The 18,508-nt window shown below is 39.7% G+C and overlaps 3 protein-coding genes across 5 annotated transcripts; 1 reads left to right on the top strand and 2 right to left on the bottom strand.

Moving 5' to 3' along the window:
• Positions 1 to 1,106: 1,106 nt before the first annotated feature.
• On the bottom strand, positions 1,107 to 4,851 carry hsd11b1la (hydroxysteroid (11-beta) dehydrogenase 1-like a). The gene is made up of 6 exons (XM_069150180.1): positions 4,702 to 4,851; positions 2,852 to 2,982; positions 2,420 to 2,623; positions 2,219 to 2,312; positions 1,528 to 1,693; positions 1,107 to 1,435 (listed from the first exon to the last, which is right to left on the bottom strand). Exons 1-6 carry the CDS (start codon positions 4,784 to 4,786, stop codon positions 1,252 to 1,254), a joined length of 864 nt encoding a protein of 287 aa, XP_069006281.1. The 5' UTR covers positions 4,787 to 4,851; the 3' UTR covers positions 1,107 to 1,251.
• A 558-nt stretch (positions 4,852 to 5,409) lies between these two features.
• On the top strand, positions 5,410 to 8,095 carry micos13 (mitochondrial contact site and cristae organizing system subunit 13). Its single transcript, XM_069150183.1, has 4 exons — positions 5,410 to 5,567; positions 5,994 to 6,150; positions 7,277 to 7,334; positions 7,593 to 8,095. Exons 1-4 carry the CDS (start codon positions 5,539 to 5,541, stop codon positions 7,688 to 7,690), a joined length of 342 nt encoding a protein of 113 aa, XP_069006284.1. The 5' UTR covers positions 5,410 to 5,538; the 3' UTR covers positions 7,691 to 8,095.
• A 131-nt stretch (positions 8,096 to 8,226) lies between these two features.
• LOC138198655 (spindlin-1) lies at positions 8,227 to 16,556 on the bottom strand. 3 transcript variants are annotated; one of them, XR_011178289.1, is made up of 6 exons: positions 16,479 to 16,556; positions 16,151 to 16,304; positions 15,636 to 15,765; positions 15,221 to 15,475; positions 13,729 to 15,122; positions 11,486 to 11,569 (listed from the first exon to the last, which is right to left on the bottom strand). XR_011178289.1 is itself a non-coding variant. In XM_069150181.1 (5 exons), exons 2-5 carry the CDS (start codon positions 12,941 to 12,943, stop codon positions 10,130 to 10,132), a joined length of 708 nt encoding a protein of 235 aa, XP_069006282.1. In that variant the 5' UTR covers positions 12,944 to 12,965; positions 13,729 to 13,897; the 3' UTR covers positions 8,227 to 10,129. The 3 variants fall into 3 exon arrangements, 2 of the variants coding, with proteins under 2 accessions (XP_069006282.1, XP_069006283.1); XM_069150181.1 differs by lacking the exons at positions 15,221 to 15,475; positions 15,636 to 15,765; positions 16,151 to 16,304; positions 16,479 to 16,556 and adding exons at positions 8,227 to 10,335; positions 10,923 to 11,156; positions 12,924 to 12,965 and having other exon boundaries at positions 11,322 to 11,569; positions 13,729 to 13,897; XM_069150182.1 differs by lacking the exons at positions 13,729 to 15,122; positions 15,221 to 15,475; positions 15,636 to 15,765; positions 16,151 to 16,304; positions 16,479 to 16,556 and adding exons at positions 8,227 to 10,335; positions 10,923 to 11,156; positions 12,924 to 12,965; positions 13,520 to 13,719 and having other exon boundaries at positions 11,322 to 11,569.
• Positions 16,557 to 18,508: the final 1,952 nt, after the last annotated feature.

Genomic DNA, 18,508 nt, shown 5'->3' with positions numbered 1-18,508 from the left:
CCTGTCTTACACAGCTCTTACAGGCCAAGCTCCATCTTCTCTCAAAGCTCTTATAGTACCACATTATCCCACGTAGAATGGGAGGTAGAGCCTTCAGGTTGCTGGGCCCTCTCCCTGTTAGGACCAGTTCAGGTATCTGGTAGGTTCAGGATGCACAGACTCTCTCTCTGGTTTTGTGACTTTGATCCCTTAGTTATACTGTTGTGGGCCTAAGCTGCTGGGGGACCTCCCGATTCACTGAGCTCCTTTCCTCTCCTTGCTCTTTTACACTCCATGCATTCATATGCCACCATTATATCTCATTATCTTTATGCCTTTTCTCTCTCAACTAGTTTGGTCTATCGTTTGTTGTCACCCTGTGCAGTTCTCCTGTCTCCCAAGGTTTGTGCTTTTTTTTTTTTTTTTAAGGTACCCGTGACTCTGGAGCTGCATGCTTCCGGTCTGCGGTAACTGGCCCCACTGACATACTTGTATGTCTATGCTGTTCTTTTTTCTCTTTGCTCTACCCTCACCCCAACCACTCGAAACAGATGGCTGCCCACCTCTCGAGTCTGGTTCTATTGGATGTTTCTTCCTGTTAAAAGGGAGTTTTTTTTCCTTCCAGATGTCACTCGTGAAAATTACTGAATTGTTTGATTCCTTTTATTAATGCTATAAAGACTTTAGTATTTTAAGTAGCCTGAGATGACTTGTGTTGGGATTTGGCATATCAATAAAATTGAATAGGGGTTAACATAAAGCCAAAGCGCTGTTTACCATGCCTAAATTCATATGACTGTCTTACTTCTAAATATTTCTACCATTAAATTCAGGGGTCTCACTTTCTGGAAGAGCCAAATATGAAGCAATTCGTCAGACCTTTAAGATGCAATTGAACAGATACTACACTGACAATGCTAAATAACCTTATTTTTTCTTTGTCTTTTATTTTGGCTTGGGTTTTGGGTTTAAGATCCTTTTATTGGCTTCTATCATTTATAAGATCAGTTGACAAAAATAATAGATTTAAGATTACGTCCGTGTTCAGTTGTAGGTCATTCCCTCCTTTTCTCTCCCGTTGTTTCCTGTCAGCTCTCAAATGTCCACAGACAAATAAAGAAAAAAAATGAATACAACACTTTATAGATAAAGTTCAAGCACACCAAATAACACAGCTAACAAGCACAAGAAACAAAATATGACTGGAAGAAATGTCTGCTCCATGTGTTGTCTTTTACAATAGTACACAATAGTGCTAAAGATAAATGTTCTTCATGGACTGTAGTTGTAGGAGTTCTGGATGATATGGTTTGTGACAGAAGGAAACCAATCTTTGCTAAGAGCCACAATGTGCGTGAACCAAGGGTAGAAAAGCTCCAGCTGTCTTGTAGCTCCTGTAATGATGATGTTCAGTGCTGCATCTGAGGCAGGGTAGGCCGGTACGTTAGTGACTCCGCTAGAATGCAGAAAAATACCTCATTTAACAACTGCGAATAGCAAAAACTATATCAATGATGCCAATTTGTTTTGCATGCATATTTGACTGACCTGACTTTCTCCATAGCTGAGTCAGTATCAATGAGCCCCAGTGTGCATATAGAGATTGATATATTGCTCTTCTTCATGGCCAGCTCATGATAAAGGGACCCAAAGAAGCCGTTCAAGGCAAATTTTGTTGCGGTATAAGGTGCCACAAAGGGACTGGACATTTTACCTGTGAAGCATCAACAACTGTTAGTCTTCAGACTGGTCCATTTAGTAACTTTACAAGAGCTTTTAGACACATAATACTCTTTAGCAGATATAGTATTCTGTTAGACTTCATAGTGTTCAGTTGATTGTTATTTTCTGAGCACCAGTAAAAAAAAAAAAAAAAAAAAAGTCCACTTGATTAGAAATATGCTGAGAAAAAAACGTACATCCGCTAATGAAAAGCCTTTGATATGACTGAAAGCTTCTAAATTGACTAAGAGGTGAGACTGTTGTGTCCTCTGCTGTTTTTAAGGTCATAAATGAACTTTGAAGGTCCGCATTATTCATCAATTCATCAAATATTCAATATTTTGAATTTTTCAAAAACTTGGTAAACAGTCTAAGTTTGTCATGAAAAAGAGCTTTACAAAGGAATCATCATAATATATGATGACCATGATGATGATGATGATGACTATATCATGTGTGTGTGTGTGTGTGTGTGCTATTATCAACATGTGTATAAAAAATAATATGGTAAACTTACCCAAAAGGGATGAAACAACCACCAGTGATCCTTTACTTTGCTCAAGGGAGGCCAGAGCTTTCCAAGCCATCTGAATATAGCTGAAGAAATTGACCTTTGAAAAGCACATATACACACACACTCACAAACACATTACACATACAGAGATGAAGGCTTTCTCTGCATTTTATGTGCTGAGAGAACATCAAAATGCTCCAATACCTTCATCAGCCACCTGGTGTGCTCCACATCTCCCTTCCACGTGCTGAAGGGACTTGGGCCAATGTGGTTGAGAACCAGGTAATCCAAGCCTCCCAGCTTCTCCAGAGCAAAGTCCACTACTTTTTCAGGGTCAGACTCACTGGCCATGTCCGCTGCTATGTAAAACACTTTCTGAGCTCCCAAACTCAGGCACTTTTCTGTCACCTGTGAACCAAAATCAGTAAGAATGGATAAACTGTTCAATACAGCTCCAGGAACACCTTTGGCCTCATTCTAGTACAACGTATTTCAACCAAATGCTTTTAATAAACCTGCTGTTGTTCTCTGTCCTATTGCATTTCTATGAAGTACATGATGTGCATGCAGTCTTTATTTTAAAATACTTTTATAAGTTTGAACTTTGATATCATTTATGTTTTAAAGTTCACTGACCTGCTGTAACACTTTCTCCCTCCTTGCTGTAATAACAACCTGGGCTCCAAAGCGGGCATAATGATATGCCATTTGTTCACCAATACCTGTACTGGCCCCAGTCACCAAGACCTTGGCACCTCTGAGAGATTCTGAAACAAATTCATGCCCATTTAGATTGGTGAAACTATATCAACACGTGAAAGACATAAAAAGTAAAGAAATGTTTAAAATGATGTAGTGATTAAAAGTAATAACACAGATGCATATGACAGTAGATTACATGACCACAATACATATTATTGTGCCTGTACATTAATTTAAAATACACATGCATATCAAGTTTGAAACTGAATTTTATGATACTAAAATAGTAATCTCAGCTCAAACTATGATCCTCATTATATCTTGAATAATTCGTCGCATAGACTTATACCGAGAAAAGATAACGCAATCAACATCACCCACAAAGGGCATTTAAACTCATTTGGCTCACGCTGTACAAAATCTCTGGCTCCGAGAGGGGTTTGGCTTTGTATGGGGGTTGTAAGACGGTCCAATATTACGTTTTTTTTGTTTGTTTTTTAATCAACCACTCTTTTCATCATCATTGTCCATTTGTTAAATACAGAATAAAATAATATAAAAATATTATCAGATCACATAATGTTTTAATTGTGATATGTACAAGTACAATAACACTATCCCATTGACTCAAACCACATCATTTCATCACATGCGGTAACTTGACTGTACTGTGCACTCTGTGGATAAATGCTGCGTTCTCTGGTAAGGCCATAGAGTCACAAGCGGAAAGCAGATCATCACCAATTACTCGCTCAGTTTGTGCTTCCTCTCCCAAATTTCCCAAAGGGGACATTAAACGTTCATTATCATCATGATACACAGATTATTTTGTGGAGAGCAGCGCAATAAGCATATTAAGCATCTCATCACCAACACAGTTACATGATGAGTTTACATGGCCCATACGCAAGATTTGACCGTTTAGTTTGAACCTCGCAGTCCCAATTACATGGTCCACACTCGTATGGGGAGCTGGTTCATTATTAAGTGATGAGTGGGGTGACGGGAGCAAATATAGAGAATAGCCTAACAAAAATGTGTTACATTTAAAAGAAATATTTTCTTAAAGTGTTTTTGAAAATTGAGTTACGTTTTCTGTTTGAAAATGGAAAGCGGTGGTAGGAAAGCTCCGTATTTAGTACTCAACAATGCGTGAATGCAAAGCACTATGAAGCAATAACATTTTCAGCAGTACAACTTTGATCTTGTGACATGGAAACAGATGTTCTGTGGACATTTTGACATTAGGATATTGGAAATTGGTCTGAATTTATATTTTATTATGTTACTGCTGATTTGCAGAAATCACATGCAGCTCTCTGAACCAATCTAATATGTGTATCTATACGATCCAATATATATAGGCTAGTTCCTATCTCTTACCCTATATGGTCTGTATGTTATATGTATGTACCTGGCATTACCTCACTTATTGTGGGAGTTTTCTATCGATAAGGGTTCAGTCTCATTGGAGCATAGACAGTCTTCCCCATAACACTTAAAATTAATGTTTCACACAGTCAAAACTTTTTTTTTTAAAAGATAAATATACCCAACACATATAAATATAGTCAATGCTTTCACAATATTTTGTTACATTCATTAATAACACGTTGCAACCACCTGCAGGTGAAACAATAACCTGCCATGGCGGTGCCCTAAACAACTGCATGTCTGCTGCTGTTAAACTGAACCAACACAAAGTTTTTGATAGTAAGAGCCAAACAGATAAGAAGGTTAACTACAATTTACAAAAGCAGGGAACATAATCTTTCTTAACTTACCTGCATCAAATCTGGGTGCAGTCCACTTGACAGCTAAGAAAGCAACACATAAACTGGCCAACACGATTTTTTTTAAAGTTCCCATTTTGGAAAATAACTAGTAAATTGTAAGCACTGGGTTTTAAAGAAGTGTCCTCTAACTTGCTTTGTCCCAGTTATGTGGGAAAGAAAAATGACATTTATGCAATCCGCCCGCCTCTCCCTTGACATGGGGGCGGTTTTTTTTTTCAGATAAATTTATTGGAGTTAAATCAGGATCACATTTCTTCACAGAGATAATGAAGTATTTAATTGTTTAAAAACTGCCTTTTCAAATAAACAACAGCCTTTTATTTATATTTCTTTTTTGTTGTTGTTGCTTTTACTAAAACGTCAAATTAGACATTTAAACTGGGGGAAAAAAAAATTGGGTCGTCAGAAAAGAACGAATCTGCTGATGTGAAATAACATCAGCACTTATTTTTGAACGTAACTTTATTGTTTAAAAACGGCCTCTTCAAACAAACAACAGCCTTTTATTTATATTTCTTTTTTTGTTGTTGCTTTTACTAAAACGTCAAATTAAACATTTAAACGGGGGGGGGGGGGGGGGGGAATAATTTGAAAAAAATAAATAAATAAAAATTGGGTCGTCAGAAAAGAACGAATCTGCTGATGTGAAACAACATCAGCACTTACTTTTGAACGTAGCTTTATTGACAACACTTTTGTGCGCAGAGATCAGGCGCAGGCTTGTCCTTCAGTGAAGCAAACCAGTTAGCCTGCATTACGGTCCTGTGTTGTTGGGAGTGTTTATTATAACAGCCACGTAAAAAGGAAATCACTCCGCTCTGGACCATGGCGGCGAGGCTTTTGCCCGTGGTGAAGTTAGTATTTTAAATTTCATTCGTAATGTCCCTTATGTTTGGTGTAGATGCTAACTCCTCGATTAGCCAACTAGCTCACTGTCAGTCTGCTCAGTAGATGTCATTGTGGTTTTTTTTTTTGTGTGTTTTTTTAGTAGCTGTATATTTAGTTTGGTCATTGATTCACCTTGAACACTATTTTATTCAGTATCTTTCCATTGGATTTGTCGACTAACTTCTTAACGCTGTCTTCCCTCGCCAACGTTGAGCTCGTATTTTAAAACTTTCTAACTACTAATTGATCATTTGGCACCAAAAGGACGATCTGAAGTACGTGTGGTCACGTCACGGTGTTGTTAGTTGGCCATGCCGCTGACACACACGTGGGGGGGGGGGGTTATTTCTGGCTGACGGGCCTAACCGTGTCCGCTGTTGGTCCATTTCCAGACTGGCCACCAAGGTGACCATCGCGGGAGGAGCCCTCTTCGTCGCCTGTGACTCCGGTCTGTTGGGGAGCAGCGAGCAGGGCTCAAAGGCCCTGGAGAAGGCTCGAGCAGCGATCCCACCCGCCCTGCAGGAGTGGATGAAGTACTTCGGCCTGGAGGTACAGATGGCATCATCCACCGCTTCACTAACTTGGTTCCGACCCATGAAACCCCCCCCCCCCCCCCCTCCTCCCTCCATGGATCAGGAACCAGTAGTCACTGTTTTTTTTTTTGTTTGTTTCGGGACCAAACCAAAAACATGTACAGCCCCCCCCCTCCCCCTCGGGCTTTGGGAAACACTGGTGGAAGTGTTTCACCATTTTCCAAGATTTTAAGGATTATTTGACGAAATAATCGTTAATTGCAGCTCTTGTAAACGTTGTGATGCGACATAAGAGAGCAAAAACAAAACAAAAATCAAACATATTTTGTATCCGTCTGTCTGGTAAAACGTGGCCGTACACAATGACGGAATAGATCGATGCTGTAGACAATCCCTGTCGATGCTTTTTGATGTTTCATACGGTGAACAAATGGGATTTCATTTGCCATCTCGTGCCCGGTTCCTTATTGGAGCGTAAATGACTTCACAAAACATAAATATTTACATTGCAACAGTTTTCAGCGTCCAGTTCTGCTGGTTACGAACCAGTCCGGGTCGTTTAAAACCAACAACAGTCCTATTCATTAACCCCTTACTGATATTTGATTTTCTTCCTGAACTCTTATTGAATCTTAAGTTTTGACATTAAATAATTTATTTTTTTTTTTAAAGCCATTTATCTAACAATGATGTCACACGTAGTAATGTTCCATGGCTCTGTCTTTAAATGGAGTAAAAAAAAAAAAAACAATAGCATTTTGTATTCCTCCTAAATCATCGAACTAGACGACATGATGAATAACTGTAGACAGTTTTAGTGTCACGTACGTTGTCAACAACCGACTGTCAGTCTGTTCCCCACACAAAATATCCCAGTGATATCTTATCGTCCTGTTCTGCTACAATTCTACAGCAATACCGCTAATCCCTGTTATCGATGAAGCACCGACCTGTCAACCCACGTTCTCATTGCCGGTAGCGGGTTTGGGGCTCGTGTGACGCCAAGTAGCATCACGCGTGAAGAGACATCGATCCAAATGACGTCCATTACGATTCACATTGCCGCAAAGCCTCTTACAAAGCAGTGTACTATACTGTTAACAGAAATTAACAGACATCCTCCTCCTCCTCCTCTCCCTCAGACTCAGCTTCCAACCATGCCGAAGATTGAATTCTCCCCTGTTCAGTCCTGGAACTCTGGTCAGAACCGAATTATATGTTTGTTCCTATTTTTAAAAAGAGAGGGTAAAAATTTAGTAAGTGCATGATTTTGTGTTTTGAGTGTGCTCAGATTAGTGGGTTTTTTTTTGGTTTTTTTTACTTCACTCATCACACGCAACGATATTTTCCACACTTCACTGTGGCAGTATTCAATTTCATCTTCAGTATTATAACTTTGAGGGTAGTATTATTCTTTGATGCATTAAACCCCAACTACTGATTCTTATTTTATTGCAGGAATACGGTGGACAATTTCATGTCTTTCGGAGGCTCCAACAAAAGCGACTGAATACACAAATCAGGGACTGGAGTATCTGAAGGACCTCACCAAGTGAACAGGAGCTCTCTGGGTGACCTGACACTATCAGCCTGTTTGACTTTTGCACTTGAGAAATGACCTTACTTCAAAACTTGTAGCCCCCACACTTACGCACTCAAGAAAGAAGGAACACCCAACATGACAGAAAACTTGCTAGATGAAAAGAAGTTGAGACATTCAGCTGCAAGGAGTGCACAGCTGTGCTGAATGGGTACTCTGGTTCTATAATTGATGGTGGCATGAGGTGGGAGTTGTACGTAATGCCACGAAGCAAAAATGTATTTAAAAGTTGTTCTTTAATTTTGTGTGTACCAACATAACCCTGTCCTCAGCCTACCAAAGTCATGTTATGAACATAATATCTGTTGTGTATATACACGAAGTTTCACCATTTGTGAGTAATACATCCATCTTAACTCGCGTCTCGTCTTTAGTCCGATTCATTGACTCAAACCACCGCGTGCGCACACACACACACACACACACACACACACACACACACACACACGCGCTGATCAGGACAGCGTGCGTGTTCAAAGAACGAGACCAAACAAATGTGCAAAAATCTTTATTACTCATGACCGAATAAGAATAAGAACGACACTGTTGATTCCGCTACAGCTTCAGAACAGGAGGTGGTGATTTAAAGCGTATAGAAGAGCAAACACAACATAACACAGAAACACTGCACAGCGCCACACGCGGTGATGTTTAGTGTTAACCCTTCTTTTTTTCTTTTCTTTTTTTTTTTTTTTAATCTGACTGCAGGAAAACAGCACTGATTCTGTCCCACGTCCCTTCTTCATGTCAAAATGAACTTTAAAAACCTCCGGGCGCTGTTTAAGATGATGCATGCAGATTTATGACCGCCAAAAAAACAACAACAACAACAAAAAAAAGATTAACAATGACTTTCAAAAGGCTGAGAAGGCCATGACCAAATCTGCAACACGGTGACAAAGTTGGGATGAAGTCTATACTGAAAGCATACATGTCCTGTTTGCAAGACTACAAGACAAAGTTATTAAGACTAGAACCAGAGTTAGTGGTTGGTATTTCAGTGGATTATAATCTTTAAATACTTAGTTTTTATTAAACGTATATTAATTTCTTCACTAGAAGCTGGTGGTGTTTTGATGAGATACACAACATTACAAGTCATTTTACACAAATTTTACAGATTAAATACTGTCATCCGATGTACTGCAGATAGTTTTTTTTTCTTTTTTCTTTTCCGTCATGCGTGTAATTTAAAGCATAATTCTGCCACATTTGCTCTTATGGGAAAAAAAGCATTTTAGGGAAACTATTATAGTGTACCGTAACCTAAGTATGTAAACTTTATACAATAAAGTGCTCCCCACATTATGAACAGTGAGATTATACAACAATGTGATGATGCGTGTTACATTTGAAGAACATTGTCATTACTGCATTAAGAGCAAAACACATCACGAATACAAACTGAAGGTTGCAAAACTTTCCTCAAGCTGTCAGTGGCGCCGCAATCAGAACGGAAACTAAATAGCAGCCTTCATACACGAAGATTCATTAAGAGTGAGGACAGTTCGAGAAACTATATACAATATTGCAAAAATGACAAGCCACAAGGCACTTTATGATTTTTGTTGGACCAAATTCAAATGCAAATTTAACATCGTCATTGTGAGCACGGAGGAACTGATGTTCTTCATGCTGTTAAAACGAGGAATCGGTGCCAGTGCAGGAATCTCCCCTCGAGGTCACAAGAGGAGATGCCCACAAAGTATGTAGCCAATTCATATTGCTATGACTGCTACAGTGCTAAATATAGTGCAAAGGTGCAGAAGTATTTTGGCTTTTGAAAATAAAGGGGCCCCATTTAGATGATTTTACATCGCTGCTTTCATTGATTTGGTTCAGTGCTAAAACTTTAGCGTCTGATATTATTGTCGGATAAATACAGAACACTTATTTATCCAAACAATTCAACAAATACCTCAATGGAAAGCCTCTATTCCAAACCTTTAGTATAATGCTTATTAGCCGTGTAGATAATCCAAAGTCTATAAAAGGATTTTCTGAGCAGCTTTGTTCCGTCATTGGGGTTTAATTAAGAGAACCACTTCACGGACAGAATTACGGGCAACAATGCAAATGCAGGAACAACTATGGCGCTGTTGTGCAGTGCACTTTTGGACTGTCCAAACTTAAAGTTATATATATATATATATATATATATAAAGTAGAGCAGCAACAATAAAATAAGTAGACTCTCCAGAAAATAAGCCAAGCATAGCGATGCTACAGGTCTGCTGTGCATACAAAAAAAAAAAGAAATTGCACTGACTTCTGAACAACAAAGCGTGTCAGCTACACGAACCCCGCCACGCCTTTGAATGACAGATTATAACGATGAGTGGAAGAGAAGCAGATGGAGGGAGGCTGGAGAGTGACATAAAAGTGTCCGCTATCTCTAGGTGGTTTTGACAAGGTCGTAGACATGGATATGAAAGTCATCGTCATATTTGATATAGTAGACAGAGGGTTTGGCTGGGACCTGGTAGATGACCAGACCTGTTCTCTTCACACCCTTGTCAGTAACATATTCCACTTGTTTCCCCACCAGACTCTCCGTCTCTTCTCCCGGCTTTCTGTCTGCAGGCAACAGGTGCTTGTTTTCTAGGAATAGAGGAGGGAATCGTTACAACATTCAAACAGTCGATAACGAACACGTAGCGTATATTAAAAGTAACTCGGCCTCTCTCAAAGTGTCCACAAAAATCCGTTTTTACACTTTGGTTTCAGTACAGATTAAAGAAACAGTGCATCGTGTTAATTAGTGAGCAGTTATTAGAACCAAAGTTATTGCCTCCTTCTGCTCAGTGCGCATTACTTTGCTGCACTCCACAAATGTCAACTAGTGATGCCTGACGCGAGTATTTCACTCCAAACACTTCACTTTTGAGGACAACTTTCACTCCAGGCAGTTTACATTATACATGCCTTTTTGCTAATGGGAGTCAAACCCCTTGATGCAGACTTGTGATGAAGACTGACCACCGTGACTGCTGGTGAATTCACATGGTAGCCGTGGCAAAAAAAAAAAAATAATTTAATTAACGATCTTCCAATGTGGAAAAAATATTTCCGTACGCATGATGGTCGCTCTTGATCTTATTTCATAAGCCTTGGGACAAGATTTTCGGAGACTTAACAGATCTTTGTCAAGTATCAATCTGCCTCTTTTATGCACTAATAAGCAGTACCTGCTTCAGGCAGAATCCTGAGGTCTCCGTCAGCGTAGTCATCCCACAGCTGATACATGTAAAGAACGGGGTCCTTCTCATAAGTGATGTAATACCAGTTGGTCATGATTGGAGCTCTGGAGAGGACCATGCCTCGCCACTCGTTCTTTTCTCCGTCTTCCTTTTCGAACAGATGCTCCACGGCTTTGCCCACCAGCTCTTCTGCTCCGGGAGGTATCTTGATTTTGTTGTTTACTGTGGGGAGACGAGTACAAATGATGCGCAATACGAATGCAAAATAAGATTGACAGTATATCACCCAGCTGTCATCGTTACAATCCTACTGAAGTCTGAGGATCTAAACTGGCAATTGAACAGATTGTAAAAAAAATTTTTTTTAAAAAGCTGCCGCTTACTCACCAACTTTTTCCGACAACACTTGCAGGTTGGACACTCGCTCGTCCTTAAACAACTCGATGCCGTAGACGCAGTCAAAGCCGTCATACTTCACCATGAAGAGAGAGGGATTTACACTGAGTCTGTCAAGTACTGTTCCTTTCCATTTGCTCTGGTTGCCCTTTTCACGCCAGTTGTGCTGAATGCGGACTCCCAGAATGCAGTTGGGGTCCGGGGTTACTGTGTCACTCAGCTCCCCACTGCTCCGCTTCCTGGTGAAACAAGATGAATATGCAAGTGTGTGTGTGTGTGTCCGTGGTTAAGGTTTAAAACAAAGTATGCACTTTAAAGAGGCTATAAGATGAAATTTATGTTATTTTTTTTCTGATCTATCTGCAACTTTCCCACCATCAAAACTTATTTTGCTATTTTAAAAAGGAGCTGAATCGCAGTGGTGAAATGCAACTAAGTATATTTACTCAAACGCCGCACTTAAGCACAAATGAATACATCGTTTTCCTTTTTATGCAAGTTTATTCTTTCACTTCACTGCGTCCCGGAGGCCGATATTGTAATCTTTACGCCAATGCAGCGAGAGCTAGTTCATGTGACGGGCCTCGTACCCATAATCATCTAATATGCGCACCCTTGCAGTTTGGCGGTCTATTTAAGCTACAAAAATGTCCCATCTCTCCCCGACCTGTTGAGACACACTGTTGCCCTGCATCAGTTCTGCCGTCTTTACTCTCAGACACGGGGAGCGAAGAGGTCCGAGACCAGACACCAAACTAACTATTTTCTTCTGCTGTGATAAAACATTTCAAATGCAGGTTGTCTAACTGAACTACATTTGTATGACAGCTTTAGATACTGGTTACTTTTCACATTTTCCTACCTTTCCTGTCCAGTTACAAACCATTTATCTCCAAATTTGGTCATTTTCTATTGTAATTTTTCTGATATATTTCCAGATTAAAATGTTCCTTTATGGGTTGAGAAACTTCTACTACTTCTTAGGATGAATACACCCTCTTTCATTAGCAGGAAAATGTATTGTCAGGAAGAGACATGTGGTTCTCACATGACAGTGAGACTACAAATGTGACTTTATAGACTTTGATAAAATACTGTAGACTACATTGACCAACAGAATACCAAGTAGTAAAATGAGCTCAACCTTAAATATCTACAGAAGTAAAATACACATTAATGCAGCAGTAATATTCATCCTAAAAACACTGTCAGGGAACATTTACTGCGCTGTGTGTACATTTACTTTGGATGCTTTTTCTTCTTTTTTTACATGCTTTAAATTCAGTAAAGTTTTGAAAGCAGGACTTTTACTTGAAGTGGAGTAGTTTTCATTTTTTAAAGTGTGGTAAACGTACCTTTACTTAAGGCAAGGGCTCAAATACTTCTTCCAGCACTGCTGAATCACTAGTATGATTTTTCATCACACATTTAGTCCAACATTGGCTATTTGTTAATTCCAGTGTTTTACACCTGATTCAATCCCTTTGTCTCACGCTGTTTGTGACATTATTATTATTATTATTATTATTATTATTATTATTATTATTATTATTACTACCACCAGCAGTACACAGTGGCTTTAGATCTACATACCTGCCCCTTTTCTTGGACATGCCTCCAGAAAATCAAAGGTAACTAAGTGAGAGAAAGACAATATAGTTAATATGTGAGCCAGCGTGACGGCTGCCACACTGTCAAATACACGTGCAGTATGCTACAACACAAGGGAGGCCTCCTTCAGCTGGGAAAAGAAAAGGGAAAAAAAAAAGGCTGTGCTGGGCTGCAGTCTGCTCAGCAGGGACTGACAACTCCAACAGCCAATGGTTTTGCTTGATGCAATAACTTCCTGGGTATTTACCGAGACTCCACAGCCATGGAGGTCACTGGCTGTCATAACACGGCGTACTAAGGCACATTTAGTTAGCTCATAGCAAGTCTCGCCTCGGTATAGGGTTACAAAAGTCAGTAAAAAAAAAAAAAAATAAATAAATCTGTCCGCCAGACAACAACTCCCCCTCCCCCCCCCACCCTCCCCCCCCCCCCAAAAAAAAAAAAATAATTAAAAAAAAAAATTCTGCCATTTCACCGTATGTGACAGCATGTAACGTTAGCCGGTAAACATGTTAAAGTGCAAAAAGGACTTCCAAACATGCACAATAAACTACGCGACGAGTCGCGGCGTGGCCCACCTGTCCCTTGGACTAAATCCAACACCTCTCGCCGTGGAGTAAATCGGCAAACACTCGTCAGTCTAACCCTCAATGCAGATGTTAGTGAAGGTACGAGTGGAGGCGGATAGCTACATCCGCTCCCCGGTGTCCCCGACAGCGGTTTACAAACACCAGCAGCCACCGGGTGTTCACAGCCTTATTCCCCACGTGGAACATATTGCCATTACCTTTTACGCAGATTTCATGTCAGTATTGTTCAGTTCGCCCCGGCAGAGAAATGTTGCCCACCCCCCCACACACTCACACACACACACACACACACACACACACACACACGCACACACACCACACACCAACCAACCAACCAACCCGCCGCCGCCACCCGTGGAAATCTCGCGAAACCTGTGGAAAAAAAATGGGAGACGGGAGACGGAGTACGCGCAGGACTCGAGTTCCCAGCAGGCCTTACGGCTGCCGCGACCGCAAGACCGGACGGGTTGAGCGCGCGCGCAGTGAATAGCGGGAATTTAGTGGGAGTTTTGACAGCCGACGCGAAGGCGAAATAAACGAAAAGGTACGAAATGAGGTAAAGTGAGGTGACGCAAGTTGTTTGTTATTAAAGAGGCGGACCGCGTTCACTCTTACTTCAACGTTTCGCTGAGAGAATTATTTGCAAGGTTTCAAAAAAAATAAACTGACAAAACTCTAAAACACTTGATTGATTATATCTCATATCCAAAACAAAAGTACATCTTTTTTTTTTTTTTTTTTTAATCTTTATGAAGTATTTTTGCTACATTTTAATCACTTAAATTAAAACCTTTGAAATAATCTGCACAATTTTAACCTGCAAGCGTAGCAAACAAAAATTATGAATGGTTTGAATTATCTTGAAATATTAAATGAATCAATACATTTGCAGGAAAGCTGGTCACATTCACCACACATCTATTCAGGGTGAATGAATGTGTCCAAATACTTGAGGATATGGGCTGGAGACTGTTGCCTTCATAGATTGTCCCACTTATGCACCTTATTCACCTGAATCTACATAATTCTAACAGCTGCAGCCTTCAAGTTGGAGTCTATAAATACCTGCAATAGCACCCAGTGTGATAAACACACTGCATATATTCAGGCTTGACTTGTAGTTCAGCTGAATGCCTTGCCTGCTCAGATGCCATCTTCATAGTTTATGTAATGAAACAGCAGGGGCACATTAGTTTCTTCAATTATTTCCAAAGCTGATGACCACCAAATTAATTATTTTATTAATCATTTTAGGTATATTTATTCCATTCAGCTCAGTATACACTTTTAGTTTTGTCCAACCCATCTGGACAGCATACTGTACAACAAAAATGCATGTTAATGAGTGCAGAGTGACAAATAAGATTATTTACCACCTTGTCTAAACAAACACAGCACTACAATCCTGTCAAGCATGCTGACATGTTATAATTTGGGCCTAATTGTTGTTTAAGATGCTTCTAATCCAATCACTGAAGGACGATATGCGTGTGTACACATCAGGGGTCTTGGGGTCTCCACATCGCTGTCCAGAAAAGGAGACAATGCCCGCTGCAACTCCATCACACACCAACGGACCACCTGAATCCCCCTTGAGGAGAAAAGATGCAAGGCACATGTAGGAGGTGGACTTTAAAACACACCATACTCACATACTCAACATTGCCTGCCACCAATGTATTTTCTTACTGAGCAGAAGCCTTGAAAGAAGCGGGCCGCTGTGGCACAAACCATCGTTCTGGTGATGGGAACTTTTCCCCATCTCATTCGACATGTCCCACGTGACAGGATAGTGACATTGACTTCCTGAAGCCTGTTTGCTAAGGTGTTGTTATCGCCTATGTCACCCCAGCCAGCTGTAAGGCACTGACTCTTTGATCTCAGTGTGCCATTTTTCAGAGAGATCACCTGCACGGCTTCAGTCAGTTTGGCCCTGCGATCAAGCTGAGAGGAGATTAATGGTTCAAAAATAAATGCTGATGGTGTGAGAATCTGTGCGATATTACCATAATGTTTTATGATTTTGTGCGGAGTATAAAATAATAATGATGCGAGACTTGTCATATTATTATCTGAACAGTGCACCAGTTAAAATTGTCCTCACCTGTAGGAGCATGATGTCATTCTTATGTCCATCATAGTTTGGATGTGGAATCGATCTGATAGCACGGAACGTCTGCTTTGTTTTCTTGTCACCTGTCAGCGAATCTGCTCCAAGCACAACCGTGTACCGTCTAGAAATAGCATTACATATGATTTTAAGATTAAGCCATCCATTGCTGTCGGTGTGTCTTTCAAAACTAACGTTTTTACATCAATAGCCCGTATTCAAATCCAGTGTCTCCATTCATGTCAGTTTAGTACAACCGTTAACTTGCAGAGACTTGAAACTGTCTTTTTTATTTATTTATTTTTTTTAATTTTTATTTAAGTAAGTTACCTGTTTTTGTACAAGACAACTGGACCCTGATGTTTTTGCAAACTTTAAGACTTTTTCTTTCAGAATTAGATTCCAGAAGACTTTTTTTTTCTTTTTCTTTATCAGCTTTAAAACAATTTCAAATTCCTAGCTTTTCTACACATTATTTATGGCGACCAAAGAAAACATTGAATTCTCACATTGGTATCGCACAATGTGCGGCTGTGACCACGAAGTCCTCTTTCACCAGTGCCCCTCCACAGCTATGGCGACCTCGGATTTGCAGCGAGGCCATGTACGGGCGCGAATGTGGGGCAGCATCTCTGCCTCCAACAATACGAGAACCATCAGCCCCTAAAACACAAAATATAGCATTGTTTACTTGTGTTAATCAAAGTTAATATTGCGCTGTCAGCAAATGTAGTGTAAAAAACCAAAAATCGTATTACATATTAAAAAAAGACATTACAAAGGAAATAATGCTGGCTATTTGGCTGCTTTTAAGTTTGTTATCACAGCAAAGCTTACCACCGAGGACAAAGAACAGCAGAAGTAGGAGGCTGACTGCCATGGTCTCCAATGAAATCATTCCGTTTTTCTCTTCGGTTTATACATGTTGGCGAAGGAAAACCTGTTGCTTATTTTGTGGTCTTTATTGCCCCAGTGTAACGTAATATTGGTTTCTTTGAAATAAGTTGTCGTTGAGATTGCAAAAGACTTGGTTTTAGATTTTTAAAACAGGTTTTCACAATCGATACAAGACTGTGGTGGACTTTATTATTGGCTTTAAAGATTTTTAGAAAGAGGCGCACAATGCTCAGGAAGTTCAGGTTGTCTTACACTACGTGTTGCCCCAAATCAAGTCCTGCAATCAACTGAAAGTTGTACACTTTTTCAGCAAATATTAACATTTTGGATAAAGTCCAAATTGTCTAAGGCATTCTTGCTTAGATCTAAATTTAGCAAAGTATTGAGAACTATTTCACCTTCCTCTTTTCTCTCTGGTTTCCTCACCGTTCTGTCAAAATGATTATTGTTAAGAAAGAATGTAGTTTTGCGCGACACGTTGCATTATGCAAAACCACATTCTTTTCCTCAGCCTCAGAGTAATTCTGCTTTAACATGCAGCTGAGTTTCTCAGCTGTGTGAGATTAAAAGTGAGTTTTTTTCAATTCTTCATTAAAATAGTGTCAAACTTTGATTAGTGTGCTTGTAATGTAATGCAGTTTTACATGAGTATGAAGTACACTCAGTGAGAAACAAAGGCCTTTTGAGTTTGTGTTGAGCAAGCACAAATTAAGTTAGATTTAGTCAGCGTAGAATTTGTAGACCTTAGAGAGATTACATTATACATTTGGCAATAAGGGGCTAATAAAGCAGAAATGTGTGCAGATGTTTGCAAGACACTCAGTCTGTCTTCTTGTGGTGTCTAGACCCCTCCATCTTTTTAAAAAAAATGTTGACCTCTTAGCCACATAATAAATATATGATCATTTTTAATCTTGTTTTTTTTTAAGCAACTGGTGCCACAGCAGCCTGAAGCACATTAATTATAATGAACAGACAGTAACAGGTTTAACACAAGTGTGCCACATTAACATATCATCACTCGTCTTCCTTCATGTCATTCACCATTTATTCACACTTTTGCATTTAGTATACAGGACACTGGGATTCTCTTTATCTTTCAATAGTTTTTGGTTCTTTTGGACCTCATTCTCCAATTGTTTACAAGTATTATTTAGCCACAATAAGTAATAATCTACAAATGATTAGCACTGATGGATATACAGTGAGGCTACCTTCTACCAGCTCCTGCTGACTCTGCTCTTTCCACGTCCTTCCATTTCAGCAACACACTGTTGAATATCCAACTTTCTGTTGGGTACTATTTACTATGATTTTTTTTAACATGCAATTGGTTTAATTGAGATTTGTGTATTTTTAATCTTTTTCGTTTGGTTATGTTTATTTAATTTAGATTCGTTATCAAGTTCATTTTTGCAACTGTGGCAGTCGGTTGCAAAGCGGTTTGCAGAGGAAGCAGAAAGGGTCGGCAGACTGAAGCAGCTTCAGTAAGGCCCCCTATTTGAAATTTGCCAATGAATGCATAGCGGGGAATCAGCTGAGTGTCAGCTGATTCCCGGTCTCGAGATCATCTGTTGATCCGTCAAGAGAACCAAGCTTGACTTCATGGCCTGCCTGAACTAACGCTTTGCTCAATTATACTATCTATAAATAGTATATTATTTAGTTATTGCAGTACCCTGTGATTATCTCCTATTTTTTTATTGTGACCCTTTGTTCTATTTGAATGTAAGTATATATGGCTCCCCCTCTGGTGCACTGGCACCAAATATGTCCCTTGAGTCTTGTAGAAATGTTGCAATTGTTAAAATGATGATGGCAATACCATATAACTGGACAATCCAGTTCACTAGAACTCACCGAGCCTTCACCTGAGACATAATCATTCTCTATGCTGTTGTTTTTTGTCTTCTGATCAAAAGAATAAAATTAGACAGGGTATGTGAAATACATTTTTATTTCAAATTTTG

The sequence above is a fragment of the Embiotoca jacksoni genome, unplaced genomic scaffold (genome assembly GCF_022577435.1).
Source record: "Embiotoca jacksoni isolate LCO1_2020_lvr unplaced genomic scaffold, fEmbJac1.0.p SCAF_16, whole genome shotgun sequence".
Classification (NCBI taxonomy): Eukaryota; Metazoa; Chordata; class Actinopteri; family Embiotocidae; genus Embiotoca; species Embiotoca jacksoni.
This window is presented reverse-complemented; position numbering and strand designations above follow the sequence as displayed.

Bases quoted from the DNA above. Each gene is read 5' to 3' on its own strand.
- hsd11b1la (XM_069150180.1), bottom strand. From the start codon at position 4,786: ATGGGAACTTTAAAAAAAATCGTGTTGGCCAGTTTATGTGTTGCTTTC. The intron at 1,694-2,218 runs GTAAGTTTACCA...GATGCTTCACAG, and splicing joins GGTTGTTTCATCCCTTTTGG to GTAAAATGTCCAGTCCCTTT. The intron at 1,436-1,527 runs GTCAGTCAAATA...TCTGCATTCTAG, and splicing joins TCAGCTATGGAGAAAGTCAG to CGGAGTCACTAACGTACCGG.
- micos13 (XM_069150183.1), top strand. From the start codon at position 5,539: ATGGCGGCGAGGCTTTTGCCCGTGGTGAA. The intron at 6,151-7,276 runs GTACAGATGGCA...CCTCTCCCTCAG, and splicing joins TGAAGTACTTCGGCCTGGAG to ACTCAGCTTCCAACCATGCC. The intron at 7,335-7,592 runs GTCAGAACCGAA...ATTTTATTGCAG, and splicing joins TGTTCAGTCCTGGAACTCTG to GAATACGGTGGACAATTTCA.
- LOC138198655 (XM_069150181.1), bottom strand. From the start codon at position 12,943: ATGTCCAAGAAAAGGGGCAG. The intron at 11,570-12,923 runs GTATGTAGATCT...TTGTTTCACCAG, and splicing joins ATGTCCAAGAAAAGGGGCAG to GAAGCGGAGCAGTGGGGAGC. The intron at 11,157-11,321 runs GTGAGTAAGCGG...GTCTCCCCACAG, and splicing joins AGTGTTGTCGGAAAAAGTTG to TAAACAACAAAATCAAGATA.